The 22,167-nt window shown below is 42.0% G+C and overlaps 1 protein-coding gene across 21 annotated transcripts in view; it reads right to left on the bottom strand.

The window, feature by feature from the left end:
* Nucleotides 1-22,167, bottom strand: part of LOC138191714 (potassium channel subfamily T member 1-like) — a 70,366-nt gene that overhangs the window by 5,526 nt on the left and 42,673 nt on the right. For 6 of the 21 annotated variants that reach the window (XM_069138654.1, XM_069138655.1, XM_069138659.1 and 3 more), the window contains 25 exons: nucleotides 21,202-21,296; nucleotides 20,243-20,423; nucleotides 19,198-19,362; nucleotides 18,241-18,377; nucleotides 17,127-17,190; nucleotides 16,757-16,865; nucleotides 16,568-16,676; nucleotides 15,231-15,380; nucleotides 14,916-15,151; nucleotides 14,577-14,597; nucleotides 13,090-13,303; nucleotides 11,767-11,872; nucleotides 11,437-11,609; nucleotides 10,249-10,320; nucleotides 8,665-8,799; nucleotides 8,221-8,332; nucleotides 7,787-7,849; nucleotides 6,852-6,953; nucleotides 6,328-6,411; nucleotides 6,111-6,239; nucleotides 5,575-5,595; nucleotides 5,061-5,355; nucleotides 2,695-2,757; nucleotides 2,405-2,455; nucleotides 353-364 (listed from right to left, as the gene is read on the bottom strand). In XM_069138654.1, coding sequence (XP_068994755.1) covers nucleotides 353-364; nucleotides 2,405-2,455; nucleotides 2,695-2,757; nucleotides 5,061-5,355; nucleotides 5,575-5,595; nucleotides 6,111-6,239; nucleotides 6,328-6,411; nucleotides 6,852-6,953; nucleotides 7,787-7,849; nucleotides 8,221-8,332; nucleotides 8,665-8,799; nucleotides 10,249-10,320; nucleotides 11,437-11,609; nucleotides 11,767-11,872; nucleotides 13,090-13,303; nucleotides 14,577-14,597; nucleotides 14,916-15,151; nucleotides 15,231-15,380; nucleotides 16,568-16,676; nucleotides 16,757-16,865; nucleotides 17,127-17,190; nucleotides 18,241-18,377; nucleotides 19,198-19,362; nucleotides 20,243-20,423; nucleotides 21,202-21,296 — 2,899 coding nt within the window. The remainder of the gene's footprint in view (nucleotides 1-352; nucleotides 365-2,404; nucleotides 2,456-2,694; nucleotides 2,758-5,060; nucleotides 5,356-5,574; nucleotides 5,596-6,110; nucleotides 6,240-6,327; nucleotides 6,412-6,851; nucleotides 6,954-7,786; nucleotides 7,850-8,220; nucleotides 8,333-8,664; nucleotides 8,800-10,248; nucleotides 10,321-11,436; nucleotides 11,610-11,766; nucleotides 11,873-13,089; nucleotides 13,304-14,576; nucleotides 14,598-14,915; nucleotides 15,152-15,230; nucleotides 15,381-16,567; nucleotides 16,677-16,756; nucleotides 16,866-17,126; nucleotides 17,191-18,240; nucleotides 18,378-19,197; nucleotides 19,363-20,242; nucleotides 20,424-21,201; nucleotides 21,297-22,167) is intronic. The other 15 variants (XM_069138662.1, XM_069138675.1, XM_069138664.1 and 12 more) reach the window with 11 other exon arrangements.

The following is a 22,167-nucleotide window of genomic DNA, read 5'->3' as shown; positions in this document are numbered from 1 at the left end:
TGTCCCAGACGAGTCGTATCACTGTGTGTGTGTCAGTGTGTGTTATTTATGTCTGCGTGTGTGTGTGTGTATGTGCGTGCGTGCGTGCGTGCGTGTGTGTGTGTTATTTATGTCTGTGTGTGCTGAGTGCGTGTGTGCGCGTGTGTGCGTGTGCTGAGTGCGTGTGCGTGTGTGTGTGTGTGCTGAGTGCGTGTGTGTGTGTGTGCGTGTGCGTGTGTGCGTGTGCTGAGTGCGTGTGCGTGTGTGCATGTGTGTGCGTGTGCTGAGTGCTCTCTGGCAGCGGCTCCTACTTGCGCTGTGTGATGGACGGAGGAAGGGAAGGGAGGGCACGTGTGTCTCCATGACAACCCACCTGCTTGTGGCCCTTTATAAAGCCAGGCGGGGTGGAAGAGAGAGAAGGGCTAACCGTTACTGACAGGGCACTTTGTGGAACAAGGGGGAGGCCCGCATGCTCGCCTGCTGACTCAAACGGCATCACATGCGCAGCTTCACGACGGAGCCAGCATGCAGACAGCGTCCGCGGCCACGCGGCAGATCCCCATCGCATTCCACACTGGAGCAACAGACTGGTATGAGGCGGCAGGTTGCCATGCCAACGGACAACACTCAGCCCCCACCCCCAACACCACCATCCACCCTCCCACCCCCGAGTGACATGTGACACACACACACACACACACACACACACACACACACACACACACACACACACACACACACACACACACACACACACACACACACAGAGAGGACATGCTCCAGCATCCGTCGGACTGGGCCAAACGCAGAGCGACTCAAACCGAACAGAGTGAAGCAGAGCACATTGGGAGTGTGAGAGTGGAAGAGGACAACCTGCTGCTGGGTCACCTGACATTTGTTATGTGGCCTCATCCACACGTACTCTGTGTATGTAATATGGATTATACCATGGCCACAGATTCTGATTGGTAGACAGCTGGGAAAAAAAAAAGAAGCACCGCAGGTCAGTGATGGTTGTTATGTTGTGGCTCCGCGGTCCGTGCTACGCAGCGAGATGAGCTGTGTTGAGACTAAACGGGGTTGTCAGTGTCACGAAGGGGGCTCTCCTGTAAACGGGTAACTGAGATGAAGAAGTTAAACACAATCCAGCTGAAAGCAGCGCAGCTGCTGAATGATGGAAGGAAGACAAAAACGCCGACTGTGTGAATGTGCAGCCAAAGTTGAGGCTTAATATCACTTTACCATAAAGCGCACGGGACGATCTGACTGTAATTACATGTGTATTTCATTTAGATGTATTTTCATGATGTGCATGAAGTTTTAGCCTCATCACTTAAGAAGAGAAGAAATACAAATAAATCAAAAAATATTAAACGATGGATTGGCTCACTGACATGTGAAGTTAAAAGTCTTCAGAGCTTCAGTCAGTCTCTGGTGTAGGTTAATATCAGTAAACCATTTTTAATAGAATTTATATCTCATAAAAATCACCGGGGAAAGCCCGAATGTTTGTCGGTCTGTGAACACTCTGCCCCTCTCCTGTCGATGTTCAGCCCGCTGCCTTTATGTTTGATTTAGGATGCATTCACACCACAGCAGCTCTCTGGGCAGCAGAAGTTGGAGTTGCAACCATCCATCAGCTTTTCTGCGTGTTTGCCAACTGTTGTTGATGCACTCACTGTCCCGGAGCAGGAGTCTCCCCTTTGTAGCTTCTGTAGTCATTACTAATATTCTACACATCGAAAATCCTGTAATCCTATTTGCATTTATATTTTCCCTCCCAAACTCAAACGTGTGGATATTACTGGACATTTTTAACACAAGATTTATATTTCTACAAAGTACTCATAAGGTTTTAGCAGAAACATCATTCTCAGGTTCTGTTAAATTGTTTTTGAAGTAAAGTAATTTTTTCTTCTTTTTTTTGTTGATTTGTTCAAATCCAGGATGTTAGAGCCGCGGTGAATCAAACTGCTGCTGAAACAGACCGAGCTGACCACACACAGCTTCGTGACCATGGTATAAAGTCATGACCCACTCTGAGGTGAAGATATTTCTATTCTACATATGTGACATCTAACCTTCCATCCACAGACATAATGCCCTCCGCTCCACTCTTTAAGCCACACTGACGCCCTGCGGTACTCTAGCCGTGTGGGACGTCACCTCACGGGAACACAATGCAGAAACAGAGCAGAGAGAAGAGAGATGGGAGAGTGAGATAGCGAGAGATATGTCTGCCGACCTACTGCTCACTCTGGCAGGACACGCGCACACGCACACGCACGCACACACACACACACACACACACACACACACACACACACACACACACACACACACACACACACACGCACACACACGCGCACACACGCACGCACACTCTCATGCAGTAAAGTTGCAGTACTGTGATCAACCAGCTAACCTGACAGCCTCGTCCCCTCTGTACACGGGTGCTCTGAAATATCCTGCAACTCTGAGCAACGGCATTCACTGTTAACTTCAAAGTCCCAGTTTGTTCATTTACAATTAGCTACAAGTTGTTCTCAACCAAAACACGTTATTCAAAAGATCAGAAAAAAGGTCTTCTACAGAGAAGTGGTACAATTGACTATTGTTCACTGGATGCTGGCGAAAGGACAAACTCCTTTCTCCACACGATGGACGTAACCGCTCACATGTTGTCAAATGAGTTGTAAACAGCACACAAATTACCTTGCAAATATCCTAGATTTACTCGATTCATGACATCGCTCGCAGTGAGATTAGAAACATCCTCTACAAGCCGAAGAGGGAGGGGGAGAGGGATTGGAGGGAGGGGGGGGGGGGGGGGGAGTCAGAGAAAGAAGGAGAAAAAACAAGGAAAAAGAAATCCAAACAGATCAGGCAGGCAGCGAAAGGCATTGGCAGTTTCAAACATAAACTGTGGAGGAATGTGAGAGCGATGCAGAAGAAGCCATGCGTCCGTGTGTGCACAGAATCACTTCCAAATTGATTAATCTGTTATGATGCTGCCGCAGTAATCCTCACTGACATTCATGGTTCTTAAGAAGATCTGGAGCTCTACGGGTTCTTCCTGAAACGTATTTAATCCACACGTTACATGAGATTTAGCACGTGCAACACATCTGGAACATGATTCTGCTTTTATTTTGAAAGCATGAAGCTGGGAGGAGACCAGAAGTAAAGAAACAAAAGTACAGAAGTGAGCAGAGAAGAATGCAGGCATATGCAGTCTGTGATCAAATGAAAGTGAGTTGAGGTTCAGTGCTCCTGCATCTACATGCATGAAGTGTTCACACCCACATGGTGATCGTGAGTGCGCGATATGGCACATGGAGGAAGCGTGTGATGAGTGTGAAAGTGATGAGAGAAGATGAGGTGATCTGAAGGCTAATGGTGATGCAGTGGGATGTTAACGGTCTGAACTATCAAGACTCACAGCACCACCTCTGAAGACGAAATGAGATGAGACAGAATGACTTGAACACAGATTGGAGTGTGAAAGATTCTCCTCGAACAAACGGCTGCTCACACGGCGGAAATAACTTAACTGCTTGAGAAAAACCTCAGTGAGCGAAGCAGCTGAACTCGGAGTGTCCTCGCTCTCACGAATACAAACACTATCAAAGGAAAAGGCCTCGCTGGAGTTAACGCTATGCTGCGAGTGGTTTTGGTCCTTTTTCCATCTGTATGTTAAAACTGATGAATACTTGATCTACACCAGGGGTGTCAAACATCCGGCCCGCCAGGGGGTCCAGCTCGGCCCGCCGGATGACTTTGCTAAGTGTGAAAATTACAGAAAGACATAAATTGCATTTCTATGAGAATATGGAGGTTTATGAGTACAAACGTTTTGTAATTTGTCTTTTTTTTAATCGATCCAGTAATTGCTTCAAAAACAGCGTAAATGCGACGTCTGCTCGCTGCGAGGGAATCTGCAGAGGAGAGCCCAGGCAGATAAACAGTGGGCTGATGTCTGAGTTTTTGCTCTTTATGTTTCTAGTTTATTGTACAAAGACCTTAAAATAGGGTTTATCATCCAAAAACCTTCACCAATGATTTAAACAGAGAAATATTGTAGTTATGTATGTGTTATTATGCTATGATTTCACTGGTCTGGCCCACTTGAGATGAAAGTGGGCAGTATGTGGCCCCTTAACTAAAATGAGTTTGACACCCCTGACAGTATGAAGGACGAAAACCAAACTTCTTGCTGTGATTTGCCTCCTAACTTCCATGTGAAGAGAGCTTCCTGCAGTACTCAGCGGATTTAGAAAAGAGTTCCCGGTATTATTAAGTGAGCTTTGTAAAGGCAGAAATGGAGCAGTTCACTGAGACCGATATTACACTCCAAAATAAAACTAGATGGAGTGGTCTCAGATGAATATTTATAAAAGAATTTATAAAACTTTTGCTTTTTCCAGCTTCTCAGTTATCTTCTTGCTTTTCTTTGGGTTTTGGATTTTTAGTTGAATGACACGAGATCATCTTGGAATAACATTTTTTTTATTATTTGACAAAAAACACTCAGAATTTTAAGTGATAATCCCTTCAGATTCCTTTAGATTATACCATGTTTGATTTTATCTGATGTTCACTGAAATAATAAACGGTACTTATTAAACTATAATTTAAACCGTTAGTTATTTATGTAACTATCATTTGAAAACTATTATGATGTGTGCTCTCGCTACTAAAAGAAAAAAAGTGGCCCCATTTGCATGTTGATGTGGAGTTTTCTCCTCTCTGATTCTGAGGCTTCACTCACTGAGATTAAACTCAACCAGTTCCATCATTTCTGCTTCTGTGACCTCAGAGACATGTTTACGCAACTGAGACTCCAATCTGCAACAAACATTATAATTTACATTGTTATTCATTTGCAGGCACATTATGACTAATTATGATCACATCATTACAAATCAATCAGTTCAATAATTGTTAACTTTTAGTCCTTCCGTGCAATATGTTCTGTACTGTAAACTGAACTGCATATTAACTCTCAGAAGGGAACTTCAACATCACAGTAAATCTATCCGAGTCTCCTGGAGACCGAGGCCATCAGCCGGTCCACTCACCGTATCCCACGGTGGGCAGGCCCAGGTGCTTCATGCGGTTCTTGACCAGCTCCGACAGCTCCTGCCGCTCGGAGCGCCGGTACAAGTTGAGTCTCTGCTGCGAGATGCGCTCGGCTCTGCTCGACGGTTTGACGCTCTTCCTGCTCAGCCGCCGCGCCCACTGCATGCTCTTCTTCCTCAGCAGCGGGTGCTCCGACTGGTCGCTCGTGGTGGAGTTTCTGTGAGCCGTCTTCTCCTTGCAGTCCCCGCACTCGCGGTGCTCCTCGCCCTGCTCCACGTTGATGGACACCTGAGACTGGGACAGGAGACGGGGAATTTAAATGCCCTTCTGCAAACTTCTGTCTTTTATGGTTTCTAGGTACCATTTTTCAAAGCATCCCTTATAATAATATGAAGGATATGAAATTTTGATATTCCAAAAAATGCCAGTAAGGTATGTTTTCATCTTTGCCTGCTTAAAGCAAAAGGTGACAGCTGACTGAGCTACTGCATGAAGCACAGCTTTGGATCTCACCTGTGCGTGAGTGTCCTTGCACTGAAAAAAGAAAAGGACAAACAGACATCCAAACAGAGATGCAATGAAAGATGGGAGCATCCAAAGCAAACTAAATCATTCGAAGCCTCAAGCATCACCATTACACAGGAGGAAATTAACCCTATTGGTAGTTGAGTTTGTCTGTGAGCTGCTTATTGGAGGCTGATCAAAAACCTTAATGTCCAACCCAAAATGTTAATTTCCTTCACCTGCTTGGCATAAATTGCTGTCTACTGCAACATTCTAGTTTGTCAATGATGCAAATGAGGGTTAATTAAAATAAAAATTAAAAAAAAGAGGAGAGGCACAGACTCAAACAAAGGGAAGATATTTTAGGAAAAGAAAAAAAGAGAGCAGAGAGAATGCAAAGCAAGGACTGGATTCATAAACACAAATATCAGTGAGAAAAGAGAAGCAATACTTAACATTTCCAAGAGGAATGAATGATGACAGGAAACCAGAAGCCAAAGCTCAAACCAGAGCAGATATGAAGTATGTGACTAAGCTCAACTCGCCTCTGAGGTGGAGAACATGTGCGACTCGGTGCGGTAGATCCCGATGGGGATCTCAGCGCTGGAGGAACACAGTTTCTGGAAGAGTCTGCCGTACGTCCTGATCCACAGGTCCTCCTCTGTGATCTTCATCTGAGGACAGAGAACCACGATCAAGTCGCTGCACGTCACGCGCTCATTTATTCAAACGTAGGAAAGACGTAGAAGCAGCCGAACGTACAGCGCACAGGTACCCGGAGCCGGGCGTGGTGTCCAGTCCGAGGAGAAGCCTCGCAATGGCGATCATGTAGTCCTTCACGAAAGACTGTCCAAACAGAGACAACGTTTTCAACTGCACCAAACAAGCCCAGTCACTAACAGCTTGTTCAGCAAGAAGAGATAATTATGTCTATATTGTACCCAATATATTGTGCAAGTTGAGCTTATTTAATATTCAAAAACAACAATTCGATGGTTCCACATTGTTTCATAGCATAAATCCGCTTTGTGCAAGTTCCCTTTTACTTGTACATTAATCTATTTTGGTTATATAATATATGGCTACAAATTTGAACAGTGTGAATTTTCTTTTCATCTACTTTCTTTTTACAATAAATGATGTGGCAGCTGTTTTGGACAAACGTTTCACATCGTTGCTTTCGTGCAGCACAAATTTCTAAGACAGCAGAATTGACTGACTGACGTGTGTCCACGTCTCAGGCCTATATTTATCTCCAGTTCAAGCCCGAATTCTGTTCATCCCACCTGGTAGAGCAGCGTGTCCAGCATGCTGATACTGAACACCCTGCCCGCAGCGAACGGCAGCCGGAACATGAAGGCCAGGTTGGAGCCCTTATCGCGCTCGATCTGAAAACAGCAGCAAACACAAAGACAAACAATTTGAGAAACAGAACAACAACTCCCTTTTTCTGTGTGTTTACTGAGCTATTGCTCTTTTTTTCTTTTGCTTTCTAAGAACACTTGAAGTGAAAAGACCTGAAGAGGTTTCTAACACTCAAATTTGCAGGATGGTTAACACATTTGTTTTTAAAGGAAAGTGAAGGTGAAATCTATCACTGTAGGTAGGAAGAAAGAACGGTTCAGGAAACATCTATAGCTAAGAGTCTGGATACTTTAAAAATTTATGAACTTTAATCAGTTTTTAAATTGTTACTTCCATAATATTCTCACCCGCAGAGGTACATTTTTGATACGATATATAAATAAGTAAATCAATTATGGAATCTGTTCCTCTATAAAATGCTTTGAAAGGAGCTTAAAAATACATTCAACTGCTGCTTTGTAACTGTAACATATGCACACACACACACACACACACACACACACACACACACACCATCATACTCATATTTATTGCCTTAATTTTGAGATTATTGTTTTTGCTGTGGTTGTCATATACATTTTGTTGCTTTTTTGTTTCCATTATTTTTATGTAGCAATATTATTTCCGCAGGCTATGTAAACTTTATGAACTTTTAACATTATCTAGGTGGAGGCTTCAAATAAGCCCATTGCGTTTTTTGCCTCTCGATGCACATCAAATTAATATGAGTCAAGATATTAATGATAATCCTTATCTGTTCCTTTTGTGTTAATGTTTGAAAAAACAAGACCTGATCACAGAACCTAAATACATGTAAAACAGCACTACGATTATATAAAACAATAAACCCCATTACTTGAGTTTGTGGAAGGTGAAATGCTGTGTATACAGATGTTAACAGATCCATCTCTCTCCCTTCCTTGTGATGCCAGAGCAGGTTTAATTTGTAGGAGGAAAGAGAAAAATATTATTTTTACCAGTAAATATGCAAAACATAATGATCAACATTGATCAATACTTTGCCTCGTTCATTCATGTATTTATGTGTGATTTTGTGACAGGCTTGAAATCGCAATAAGATTTGGGGCAACATGCTAAGACAAAGCAAAACTAAGCTCTACTGGACAATCCAAGGTGCTTATTATTATCCGTTTTAAACATTACACTATAATAATCAAGCTCTGACCTGTCTTGTAAAAACATGACTACATGTTTCATCTGCAGGAAAGAAAACATCGTAATATAAAGGCAGGCCATCGGCACATAGCTCGCCCGTCCTGATCCTCTCACCTTCTCCAGCTTGGACAGGGCGAGTGAGTAGCAGTCCTTAGCTCTGAACTGCATGAACCTCATGTTGGACGGGTGCGTGAGCTCGGTGATGATGCTGAGGCTCGGGAACAACCTGGGAGAGGAAAACAAGAGAGAGGGCTGTTAATGGAGAGATGCAATGCTTTGTGCTCGTGCTCAGACCCGACGTGGCAGTGATAAATGCTATCAATTCTTGTTGCTAAATAAAAAAAAGCACTTTCACAGCTTTGGCAACTGTAGTTTATCTTTGACATGAACTCGTTCTCCATTCTGGGAAACTCCACAACACCATTATTTACTCTATTCATCACAGTGAGAACAGACGAGGAAGTTAATTGAGTGAATCCGTTTCACGCAGCTCACACATAAACACTCAGCAACAATTGCAGTTGTTTCCTGCCTCTGCAGTGAAGCCCTCTCCGTTACCTGAACATAGTCTGGACGTTGACGATGGTCTTGGCGTCTGCCATGTAGTCTTCCTCTGCACTCATGGTGCTCTCCTTGTCCACCACCACCAAGTTGTCTGCGTAGATTATCCCACACTGCAGCAGGTTGTCCAAGCTGGTCCATTCAGAAGACAACAGTGTTTATGACCAGAGATACTTTTACAATACAAGACTGTGAAAGTACAGTCAGTAATAAACTTTGTTAGCATTATTCTTATGTTAACTAATTCATAATCACTTAATTTCTGTCTTAAGTGACGGCTTGCTATGCTTGGAGCCAGACTTTCTCTTAGTGTGCATTTTAAGGCTTCACCCAGCTCAGCATGATACCTAAACTTGGCAAAGAGGTTAAAGGTCGGAGGTCCAGGTCGTAAATTAGAAACAAAGTATCTGCTGCAGAATTAAGTTGCTTCCTATAAGATGTCTGTTTACTAATCATCTTAAAATGGTTTGGAAAACAATGTGCTATGAATATCTGACCAATAGCTCTGAAGTCTCTGTTCATTATACAAAGCTGTTCCTGCATGCATATTCTTCGAGGCTGTAATACAGACATACTGTCTCTAAGCAGTTTTTCGTCGACAATTCGAGACAGAGTCGGCAGTAAAAGCATCCTTTACTGCATTATGTTCTGTAAAAAAAAGTTCTCATAAAGGCGAATATCAGCAAACATATAAGCAGGTCTCGTCCAATAAAATCTGTGTATTTATTACATAACTACAACTACAAAAAGTAGTAAACATCAATTTAATCTCTTCTAGCAAAGTGTACCCACTTCACCCAAACATCATCTGCATCAATTTACTGGATTAAATCGGACTAGTTAAGTGTTTACTAAGTGCAGATTTATGCATCAGCAGGAAAAATTCAGCAGAAAAAAAGAGTTCTTCCATAGAGGTTAGTTGTTACTGAATATTTACACTTTATTGCAGGTGAGACGGTTAAGATTTCAAACAAAAATAGATAATGTGGCACAGTCAGCACAAACGACACTGCTTAGGTTATTATTACTGGACATTTGACCACTTACAAGTCTTTTTCTATGTATTCAGACAAAAATAAAACAGTCACCTACATTTAAAAAGGACGGACAGTGGAATTCATTTTTATGGTTCTCTTCTTAAAAAGGTTATTTTTGGCAGTGACGTTACAACTTTCTGTTGCTTCAGTGACTTTCTCTTCCTTTTTTTCTTTTTTTTTTTGAAGAGCAGCCAATTTTCCCAGGCAGCCAAATTACAATTTACTGAAGTCATTAAATCACAAAGTTCAAACTAACCAGCAGTTAAAACTGCTGCAATCCAACATGGAGTGTTCACTTAAAGCATTTCACATGCTGCTAAAAACAGGTGTGTTTTTGTAACAGCTTTCATGCTGTATGATATTTGAACATCACTTCAGAACTTGAGTCTAGAAAGCAGCGCACTCTCCTTCATCCACTAACACAATACACCAACCGTCATTTATGATGCAATTATGATGTGGGAGCTATGCGTTCATTAAAAATGATTACATACATTACGGTAGGTAATCAAATAAGCATGTTTGGTATAATTTAAACACTTACTTATCGATAGTGCCAGCCATGAAGTAAACCATTGGAAAGCAGCAAATGGCCTCTAAGAAGTGGTTGTCTGGTCTGCAGGAAACAGGAAACATGAATTCCACACTAATTATCTTCATAAACCCCGGTGACAGATTACTTCATTTCCTGAAGTTTGCTCGTTGACGAGGGGCAGAGCAAATCCATTTCAGTTTATTAGGCAACAAGAGGGAAATAAATACTTCATTCTTCGATGCAATAGGAGCATTTACAAAAAACGGTTGCTATGGAAACTCCTCACTTAGCCGGAGCTGTCCTGGCTCTGTGTTTGTGTAGTTTATCTGTTTCAGCAAGTGCAGAGTTAATGAAACCCATAGCGAGTGTGCTGCAACACACAAATGTAGACACGCCCCAACACACAAATAGGCTCGCAAGTAGAAGCAAATAGAAGCGATTTTTCCTTCATCTTGAAGCAAATCTATAGTTCCAGCTGCCATGATCAATTCTCCACTGAAAGCAATTTGGCTGTTTGAAATTGCAAACATATAAAGTACTCGTGCAATTTTCTTTAATCTCAAGCCCACATATGCCCATAAACAAATGCAAATATACACTACAACACTAACAGGCACACATAGATCCACTTCTATACTTTCTCTCTGAACTTCACTTAAGCGTTCTGCACGGAGAACTTTGTTTTATGATGTAATTACAGGATCATTTCTGTAACTTGTTAACCTATATATCCATTAGCTGTATAAAATGAATTTTAATTATATACAACCTATATTTAAATCTACTGCAGACAATTGTGGTGCTCTGAAAATGAGTTCAGAAAATGACTTCTATGGATGTCAGTCTCTGAAATGACTGATGTCATGAATGAGTATACAAGTAGCCCAAAAAGTCCTCCCACTACAAGTCTTTATCCAACACAGACATCCATGTGATAAAAGGAGCTCCAGATTAAGGCTCATTGGCTGGTTGCTATTCCAACTCATATGGTAACAATATATTGAATTAGCATGGGTTTAATCTGTATTGTGTTATATGCACATACATTAAAGGTGTAGGTAAAATATGGGTTAAAAGCCTTTATATAAAAAAGACATCACTCCTAAGTTTTGGGTGTAATTATGAGAATTTCAATGCTTTTGCATCATTGTAGGAGTAGAAACAAACAAAGAGCAGATTGGAGGTTAACAGCCTTACGGGTAGTCTAGCAGCAGCACTATGGGGTTCAGCTCCTTTCTGGGTCGATAATAGGCCCGCAGAGGGACTATGAAGTTGTAGAGACCGTTTCCTGCTGTCTCTGCAGAAACTATAATCAGCTTATTCTTGAAGCCGTACGCCTTGGCATCCTCGAAGCTGTTGTGTGTGCAGCCCTGAATGGAGACAATTGGACAGGAAGTCAGTCAAGGTTTTAAGTTGCACTGCGCTCTTAGGAGACAAATCACATAACAGTTAGATTTTACTGGAATAAGATGGTGAGGAGAAGGAGATACATGTCAGGTGTGTGTAGGTGTTTGTGTGTGAATTCACCTTGTCGAGGCGAAGGCAGCAGAACGAAGCCTTCTGTGGTAGGAGGTGGCACAGGGTCGGAGAGCTGCCGATGTAGGGCGAGTTGGGAGGATAGCCTTTCACAAAACTGAAGGGAAAAAAAACCATTTAGTGGTGTCAGAAAACTAGGCCTAAAAACCTCGACTGAACTATTGGAAAGATATTAGCTTTTTAATTGATATCAGAAAACTAAAAGTGAAGGGGGAAACCTTTCAACCGAGAGTTTCATTCCTCTCCACAGCTTATTCTTCTCTAAAGGAAATGCTGAACACAACCACACACACAAATTGCCTGTAGTTCAGCTGAAAGTTTACCTTGCCAAGATTTATGTTAGTATCACTGAATCCCTCCTTATTTACATCCTTACTTAGTCAAACTGAATATCACCATGAATTTCTGCCAATATATAAAATGTGTCTGGCTTTAAGTTTTTTATTTAATTGAGCAGCTGCTTTACTATAATTACTGACGTTTATAAGCCTGAATGACTAATTCCACTACAGAGTCTGTTTAGTTTGAGTTGTGTCTTGTTTTAATTTGTGTCAGGTTGGTTCTGTGTGCCTTGATTTGTGATGTGTCAGCTGAAAATGCCTCATCAGTTTTATGGTGCTCTCTATAGTTTGCTAATTGAAGAGATTCCTGTGATTACAGATGTATGTACCCACTGATCACCACATGGTGGCACTGTGGGACCTTGAGTTTTATTCAATGCTTCTCTGCAGATATTTCTGAAGAACTGCTTCTGACAACTCTTAAAGCAGAAAAAGTATTAAAGCGCGATGCGGTGCAGAAACAGAGGCTCAGAGGTTGGCGGACCATGTTGTATCTAACTTTATGAGACTCACTGATGTCTAACTGTGTTCAGATGGACTTGTTAGGGCTGAAGCTTTAGAAACCCATCTGTCCTGAACGGATCTCCGTCTAAATAAACCAGATACAAACAGAGTAAATATTCGCCAGCCTTGGCCTTCCTCTGACTCGCTGTAATCCTGTAACAGCGACTATCTGTCTGGCCAGCTGATACACGGGCGAAGAGAGTTCGCATCTGTGCAGGGACATCTTACACGAGAAAAGCGCTGACCTCCCAGTCATGACACACACATTCATCACTGCCACTTCGACACACTGATTACATGCCTATTTTAAACCCATCCATCTCTCCTCCTACCACCACTGAGACGTGAAGAAGAGGAGAGGTGAGATCAATCACGTTTGGAGCACAGGACACTTGACACTTTTTACTTTCTTTTACTGCTGAAAGACAAGACACACTGTCCTCTAGAAAAATTTAAAAAAAAACCTTACTCTGATCCTACAGAGCCCTCCTCGTCCGACTGGTTGGTCTCGTCCTCTGATTGGTCGCTGAGGAGGTCGCAGGGCAGAATGGCGGAGGAGTCGGCGATCTCTAGGACGGGTGCGATGCTCGGCCGGCGGCTTCCGGCTCCATTTTCTGTTGGTATGGTCAGTTTGCTGCTTTCCTCGGGAGGATCAGGCTGCTGCAGATCAATGGCTACAGTACCTGGAAATTACATGAGGTTCTTCTTTGAGAAACGCACTTCATGCCGATACGTAGAAATAGCTCGCGCAGCACTTTTACTGTAATGTGGTTTGGAGTCAACAGTTTGCACATTAATGCTGTGGTGAACTCGTGACCATGGTCACATTCTCCTGGTGGAGAAGCTTTTTCATCCTGGATATAATATAGGACAGGTTTAATTTATTCAGCATCTTCGTCCTTCACATTCCTATTACCAACTTGAATTCATGAGCTTGACCTTGAGGAGAAAATGCGTTGCTTTCTGAATGAGGACGTTCTCCATTTATCATGAGTAGCAGTGTGTTTGTCAATAAATATGTCCCTGACATACATCATATTAGCTGTTTGCAATATGATGGATGATATATGTAAAATGCATATATCAGGTGTATAAGGTAACACTTCACTTCAGGGTTATCAAGGATTCATGCATGAATTCATGCGTTACTTAAGCATTACTTCATGCATTAATACCTCATGAAATCATCAGGAAATAACATGAGTTCAAGGTCATTTATGTATGATCTCATGCATTTAACAACACGTCAATTAAAGCATTAACTAAGGTAAGCACATCAATGATTATGATTTATTAAGCATGATCATTATTATTCTTTGCAAAAAATGTTGAACCACCGAACCAAACTGTGCAGCACGGAGCACATCTACAATCACCATGATGTGCTGTGATTGGACAATTTCTAACAAACATAATAATTCAGACATCATAAAACTTGAAAAACGTTTGTTCTCACATTCGTTCCAGCACTTACTACAGTTTTAGCCACATTGGACAGTAGAGATGAAATGTTCAACACTTAGGGGCCACAAACATAATGACCTCATGAGTAACTAATGCTTAGTTTAGGATGATTTTAGATGTGCTCTGTGCTGCAGAGTTTGGTTCAAGTCTTCATCATGATCATGTTCAATAAATCATAATCATGAATTATGTACTCACCTTAGTTCATGCTTTAATTAATGTATTAATGTATTGTTCATGCATGAGATCATTAAGACTTGTCAGAAATATCAGATACATGATATATGTACTGTACATGTATCATTCTTTATGTTAAATTGTGATTTTTGTTCAAGAATATTAAAGTTACAGAAGAATTAAGGTATTAGTTAAACAGTAATGAAATATCACTCTTGTTCTGAGAATGACTAAATAATAAATTCAAATGTTTTATAATATTCAATGAGTAAATAATATATATTGTGAAAATCTTAGAAGTTGTAACTAACTTACCATATGAAGTGGCCTGATCAACTTTCACAGGTCAAAGAAAAGCATAACACAATAATGTCAGCCAACAAATTAAAAAAGCGTGGAAGAAAAATGTCATGCGTAACAGTCAGCAAAAGCAAACAGCTCCACTGAGGCGGCCACCGTTGTGTGAGTGCATTTCAGAGTAAACAAACAACAAAGCATCCATTTTCTCTTTGTACACGGAAACCCTCTCAGCCATTAAATGATAAGCCTCATACAAACATAACCCTCCATCCTCCTCTCTGGTCTCCTTTCTTCACCTGCTTCTCTGCTTCTGAACATTACTGTTATTCTGCCTCTGGCTTTTGGCAGCCTTACCCATGCTGGCAATGATGCTGTGCACCGGCAGCCTGGAGGGGGCGTCATAGAGGCCGGTGGCGGGCAGGCCCTTGCTGTGCTTCTCCTCTTGTTTGAAGATGAAGGCCGAGTTCTCCTCCTTGGTGATGTTGATGTAGTAGCAGGTGTCGGCGGCGGCCATTATGTGGCGAGGACCGGGGTTCAGGAGGATGCTCTTGTTGTCCTCCCTCTTCACACCGATCAAACACACGCCGTACCTGGAGGGGTGGTTTAAAAAGGACCTGAGCACCACCTATTTCTCATTAACAATTACTCCAATATGATAAACGTTCTCACTTCTTGTGGGCGTGAAAGGAGGCGTAGGTGAAGCTCTTTCCATCATACTCCCCAAAAAACTTGCTGTCACACAGGCGGATGTGGTAGACCTCGTTTCCAGAGCAACGACCGTATATCCTCTGCCACTGCTCCGGTGACAACTGCCCCTCCCTGGAAAAAGGATTATCACAATATTCACTGCTTGAATTACGGTAATATGAAGCTTCAGATTTCCATCATGGACTGCCATCTTAAAGTGAAATATTGGCCTTATGCCTAAATTAGATGTTGGAATATAACTGCGTTGGCATCAATTTCTCAGTTGTTATTTAAACTGTGGCACAAGAGTAATTTCATTTCATGAAAGGAAAATCAGATTTGCCTTTATTTTCCATGTCAGGGGTTCTCATTTCCTCACAGACTTATAAATCCAACCTTTCCTGACCCCGTACTCCCCAGCCTCCTCAATTCTACTCACAGTAATGAACACGAGCCTAAAGACTCTCATTGTATTTAAACACGTCATGGAAGTTATGGGTTTTAATTCATTTGATCATGTTTAAATTAACATCTGCCACAAAGAAGTCTGTTTTAATTCCTGTCACATTTAAGAGCCTAAAGTCAGTGCGAGTTTCCATGATGGAGATTAAAATGGATGTCAGGTGTCTCTGATGTGGACAGCAGTGAGTAAACTGTGACAAACACAGATTCAGAGATTAAACTCAAAACAGAGTGAAGTTCAGTGATTTGTTTCTGCAGAGGTGATGGCACAGAAATGAGCCTGTCAGGATCTTTCAGGAAATGCAATTGAATCTGTGTACATGAATAACAACAGAAAATAATATTTAACATTATCAGAGCACTCAAAGCAAGGAAGATTTACTTAATTGAAACAGTTGCCATGCAAGCAAAAATAATTCACTTGTGGAGGTTCATCTCAACACGGAGCAAAGACACAGCATCAGGTTTGTCAGGCTGAGAAACAATAGAAAATGTTGATGCTCAGCTCTCTTGCGAGAGATTGGTATTGATCTTTTCAACTAACCAGCAACAGGAAAACAAATAGGTGTATTTTTAAAAAAAAAGAGTCAAAATTTGACCTAAAAAATTATAACCAGGATTTTAATTGAACTAATGAATAAATAAATGAAATGCATCAAATATAGGAAGGTGGAATGCGCTTTGATATTTAATGCCCTCGGGTCTCACCTAAAGTAAATTCCAGGGGTAAGATTTGGAGAGATTAGTGCAGGACCATAATACCCACTCATACAGTAATAAAAGTGCACACTGTGAGTGGACATCATTGTAAATAAATGCTCTCATAAACTGTTTCAATATTAGTGGGATGTACTCACTGTCCTCTGGAGGTGTGAACCAGGAGAGTGACTAAGGTCGACGTGGCCGGGCACACACAGTTGAGTGCCAGCATGGCGTACTTGAACTCCTCTTCACACACGACATGATCTGATTGAAAGAGAAAAAAATATCTTTCAGATTTAGGAAATGAGAAATGATTTTGTTTCTAAAGGTGTTTTCACACTTACCAGCAAATTTAACATGAAATTTATTTTCTGGTTTGAGGATCTGGACGTAGAGAGGACAGTTTGGAGCAAAGTCCTTCGCAGCCCACGCCCTCAAAATAGTCTGGTGGTCCTGTGGGAGCAGAAATATTTCCGTTTTTACTCATTTGGTGGCTCATTTATAAATACAGCATGAAATTTATGGACCTTGAAGTTTGCCTTAGGGATTCAGTGCACTCGCAATACTCAACATCACCTGAATGTCTCCGACTCAGCTCATTTGAAAAGGAAGTAAAGTGCGAAGGCAAATTACAAATCATTCATAGCACGAGAGGGTTTACCCTGGAAGCAGAGTTTATGGCTGCTTTGACAAATTGCTGTTGGAGTGACTCACAGCAGCAGTTCGGTCCACTTCGTTCCTGCTGCTCAGGATGAAGCAGGCCTCAGCGTCGTCCATCCTGAAGGAACGACAGAGACACAAACAGAATAAGACAGAGGCTCAGACAGACACGGTTTCGGGCTGGTGGCTGCGAATAGGACATTCAACCACACATGAAATTAATTATTTCAGTGGATCAATGCTTTAAAGAATAGCTCAGAACGAATGAATGCTAATGTCCCATGACAACTGCTGAAAAGGTGAACAGCTCCATTCTTGCATGGAAACAATCTGCCACAAATACAATTGCAGTGCTGCGACACCTGCGGGACAGAGAGCGTTCACCTGTACCAGAAAACTCACATGTTCTGTGAACTTGAAGTGAACAACAAAATGAAGATGTTCAGCAGATCATGGCTGGCACATCCATGATTTTATCCATCACATCTCAGTGCATGTAATTCTCTAAGCACCTAATCACCTGCACAACTCTGCACCTTGAGAAATTTATGATTTCAAAGTTTCATGTGCTACTGAGAAGTAGTTCCACCTCATTTCACAAGTATTGCATCATAACACAACAAGCAAAAAGCTGGAAACAACATCTGGCGGGGATCAGCAGGATCCCCTGAAGCAACCATTAAACTATAAAAGGAACACTGCCGCAGTAATATTTTCTATTGCCATCAACAGAAATGACAGCTTGAACATATTCAGGTGTTGCGGCTTCTGTGTGTGCCCTCTGATGTGATCAATGCAGGGTGAAATCCCATTACACTGATGTGCAAGCAAAGGGCAGCCAAGTGGACTTGTAAGTACTGGATCTCAACCTCTGACTGCACTTTAGAGGCTCTGCGCTGCCAGTCGAGGACTGACACCATCAATTTAATGTCCACATTCAATTAGCTGTGATTCCTATCCAGACAATACAATCAATAAAACAAAAGGTTCGATTCAACCAGACTGAAAGAAGATGAAATGCACATTCTGTGCTTTTACAGCACTGTTTGCGCACACACACACACACACACACACACACACACACACACACACACACACACACACACACACACACACACACACACACACACACACTTAACATGGGACTTCTAACCAGGCATTCACTCACTTGGCCCTCATCAGGTCCTGGTCTTTGAGGGCAGATCCTTGCAGGTAGATGACTCTCTGGGACCACAGAGGGATCTGGAGGATACGGCGAACCTGAATGTCTATTTCTGTGGGACACAGGATCACCACGTAGTAGTCCTGCAGGACACAAAAAAAATGAGGAGTCTTTATTCAAATGTTATGGTAATCTTACGGACCATGGTTATGGTTTTACGGTAAATGGTCTGCACTTATATATCGTGCTTTACCACCATAGCGGTCTCAAAGTGCTTTATAGTTTTCCTCCCATTCAGCCACTAACACACACCACACCAGGGTGCCATGCAGGCTGCTCGCCTGGGTTCAGTGTCTTGCCCAGGGTACTTTGGCATGAACACAGGAGGACCCGGAGATTGAACTGCCAACCCTATGATTCGTGTGCAAACCACTCTACCATCTGAGCCTGAACCTATTCAACCTTATACATGACATTAAATACTCAAGACTGAATAAGCAAAACAGCAGAGAGAAATATTTTATTAAAATTCTAAACAGTTCAAATTTTGCGAATACTTAACTCCATGTTTAGTTGTATATAATGTATTCAGTTAAAGCCTGTTACTTCTATGTAGTTTAAAGTTAATGTTTGTAATGTTGCTGTTTAGTAATCTGGTATGAGACTGTGACGAGAAGAACTTCTCTTCATGTAATTATCCTGCACTTTTCCCTCATGACTACTGCAGAAAATACATTATTCTATAAAACAGAACCAAGTAAGCACACCAAAACACAAACCTGGACTCTTTGTGATGTAGCTAATCGCACACTGATCTTCTACTGATGGTTAAAATGACCAGCAGAATGTGCAGTGTCTTGACTGCATTTAAAACTGCTCTGTTGGAGAAATATTGCAAACCTAAAGTTTTAGAGTTCAGGAAATTCAACACCCAAAGAGTCTCCTCTGTTCCACCCTCTGTACCTGTAGTCTGGGATGAGCGTAGAACTCGTTGAGGAAATCCATCAGCAGGTCTATCTTCAGCGAGCTGACACACAGCACCACATGCTTCTCTGTCTGTGCACGGTGGCGGCTGTAGTTCCCCCCCAACTTCTGGCTCTCCATCCACAGGTATGCGAGTTCTTCAAACTGAAACAAAGACACCAGATGTTGGCGTGATGTCCAGAGCAACAAGGATGAAATAAAAAATGAAAGGGATGGATTTGCTGCCTGGACTCAGGTGGAGAGAACGTTGCTGATGGAGGAATTTGTCAGCAGCAGGAGTTCATTTCTTTTTCTCATCCTCTCTGCAGGGAAAGTGAACTCTTCTCACATTTGAAGTGATGAAAGTGTTTGGGATCATTAAGTATAAATAACACAGTGACCAGGTGAATTTAGGATGCAGCCAGTGTGATCCCGCGTGAATTTGGCTCGAATTTCAAGTGAGATTTACAAATTTCTTCTGCAGCCAAAACTGTCAGAGACATAAAGATCTCATGAGATTTCTATTTGCCATCAGCCTGTAAAAGCTGTTTTTTGTGCATTTGTGATATTGGACCTGAAAATTGAGCAGAGAGCTGATTTCAATCAGGAGAGACTTATATGTGAACAGATAGAGAATTTATTGCTAAGTGCACAACAGTGAGGATGTTAATAATGTGAAAGTCTTTGGCGATAGACCCCGACGACGTCTCTTAACCTGATGCAACCTTTTTGGTTTTGGAAAGCGGCGTTCTTCCCCTCTTATCACTCAGAACACATCGCCCTGCTCATTTATTAACGTAGATTTTCTGAGGCATTTCAAGGGTCTCCGTTTAATCATTTTCCAAGTTTGACACAAAATTTGAGGTGTGCTCTCTGCTCAAGTTTCAGGCCTTGGGTGACATCAGAAATGCCCACAAACCATCACAAAAACACACGCAAGACAGATGCTGATGATGATCAAGCAACGTAACTTGAAATTCTTCCCCGTTTGTGCGCAACATAAACACTCACAGATCTTTGGGATCACACCTTGTAAACTATGTACCTGTAGTGGGAGGACCACCAGGGCAACGCAGATGAGAATGACCACCAGCAGTTTGGAGGGCCAGATCTGCGGTGTGACGTCCCCGTAGCCCACAGTGGAGAAGGTGACGATACAGAAGTAGAAGGAGTCAAACAGAGACAAGTTCTTCCCGGCTCTCTCCAGGTGTTGGATCCCACAAGCCCTGCAGAAAAATGAGGAATCATACAGTATCCTGCAGGTACAGATAATCCAAATCAAACACATGAAGAGATATTTTACTGAGACAATCTGCTTCACTATTTCAATTTAGCCTGGTCTGGACTGGATATCAGAATTCAATTTGCCCGAGACCAAAGGGCACCAAAGTCAATAGAGAACGAGCTCCTGCTCAGGATGTCATTTAAAGTGACACCATCGATTGTTCCGTCAGGTTCCTTTCCGTGCTTGTGCTAATTCATTTGTGTTTTTTCATTGATAAGATTTAATGAAACCTCCGGGGGCAGCAGGAATGAGGGGGTCTAACTGGGCAGAGTGGGGTGAAGGAGGAGGGTGCTTGGCGGTGGCCTTGGTCCACAAAAGGCTGTTAAAGAGCTGAGCTCTGACAACACACCAACATTAAAATAAATTGATGTTATAAAAGCGGAAATCAATGAGACATAAGAAATAAAGGAGAGGTGAATAATACAATGGCCACATGCTGATCAGTATTTCTGCTCACAGAACTTCAAGATAGTAAATACCAAGTGTATGAAGAAAAAAGAAAAGCTTATTTATTTAAATTTTTCAAGCAGTTATAGAGAGCAGTACTCAGGACCAGCAGCTAACTGGCTTCATATGAGATAACTTTAGCTACTTGATCATGGTGTCATTCAGTTACATTTCACCACACCAGAGAAACTGTGCACCTGCGGCCCCACTAACTGTTCATAGCACAGCATGTCTGCTTCCAAGAGATGTTTGAATAACAGAGGTTCACTAACCCGGTGAAAACCAGACACAGTAAAGTGCAGATGAGGATGAACACCTGGTTGAACATGGCAGAGTGGGTCCTCTGGATGGCACGATGGAAATCATTCTGGAGACGGGACAAGAGGTTATTAGATGGGCAGATCTATTCTCCTGCGCATAAACTGTTTATTAATATACCTACACCACTGAGTGGGAACTGAACTAGTTTCCAGTCTGGTTTACAAAGTAAAACTCAACAACCACTGCAACAAAGACATTTGGGAAACAAGAAAAAGGCAGTCGATATCCTCATAGAGCCCTAAAGTTTGATCATTGTGTTAAAGGTGCAATACTTCACACAGACTTCTTTCTGAATTTGCATAAATCTACTAAAATTAAAGCGGACTTGAATGCAGTACCTTTTATTTTACACAGCCAGGAGTTGAAAAATGTCCAACTGTCCAAATACTTCTGCTCTGTGTTTATTAGCTTTTTCTTGACCTTTGTAGATCTTTTGTTTTATTATATTGGTGGAGGAAACAATGATGCTCTGCCTACAGACACTGACATTTGCTGATTCCATGATTGACATATTTCTGTCTTATTTTTTTCCACCCAGTCTATATCCAACTCGACATTTTCGTACTCCTACATTTGCTCCCTGTTCATGTTGAAATGTAGCAGGTCCTGATTCATTTTCAGTTGCACCTTGTTAGCATGTTGTGCCTGCCACCACCTCTCTGGCCCCGGACTCAACCATCTGCCAACTTCCGCCCTGGCAAGAAGCTCTTACTCGCTCATGGCCTCATCTGATTCACAGCAAGAGCTGCGCTGCAGCGGGTGGATGTAATCTAATGTTCTTTGAATGTCATGTAGCAATCACTTTGCACCTATGGTGAATCAGTATCATCAACAGTGATACTTTAACACCAGAAATCCACCCACCAACCGTGTCTATGCAGACATCCATGTTTTGGTTTTCCTGATACTGCTGTAAT

This window comes from Embiotoca jacksoni, unplaced genomic scaffold, assembly GCF_022577435.1.
Source record: "Embiotoca jacksoni isolate LCO1_2020_lvr unplaced genomic scaffold, fEmbJac1.0.p SCAF_8, whole genome shotgun sequence".
NCBI lineage: Eukaryota > Metazoa > Chordata > Actinopteri > Embiotocidae > Embiotoca > Embiotoca jacksoni.
The sequence above is the reverse complement of the archived record's forward strand: the minus strand, read 5'-3'. Positions and strand labels throughout refer to the sequence as shown.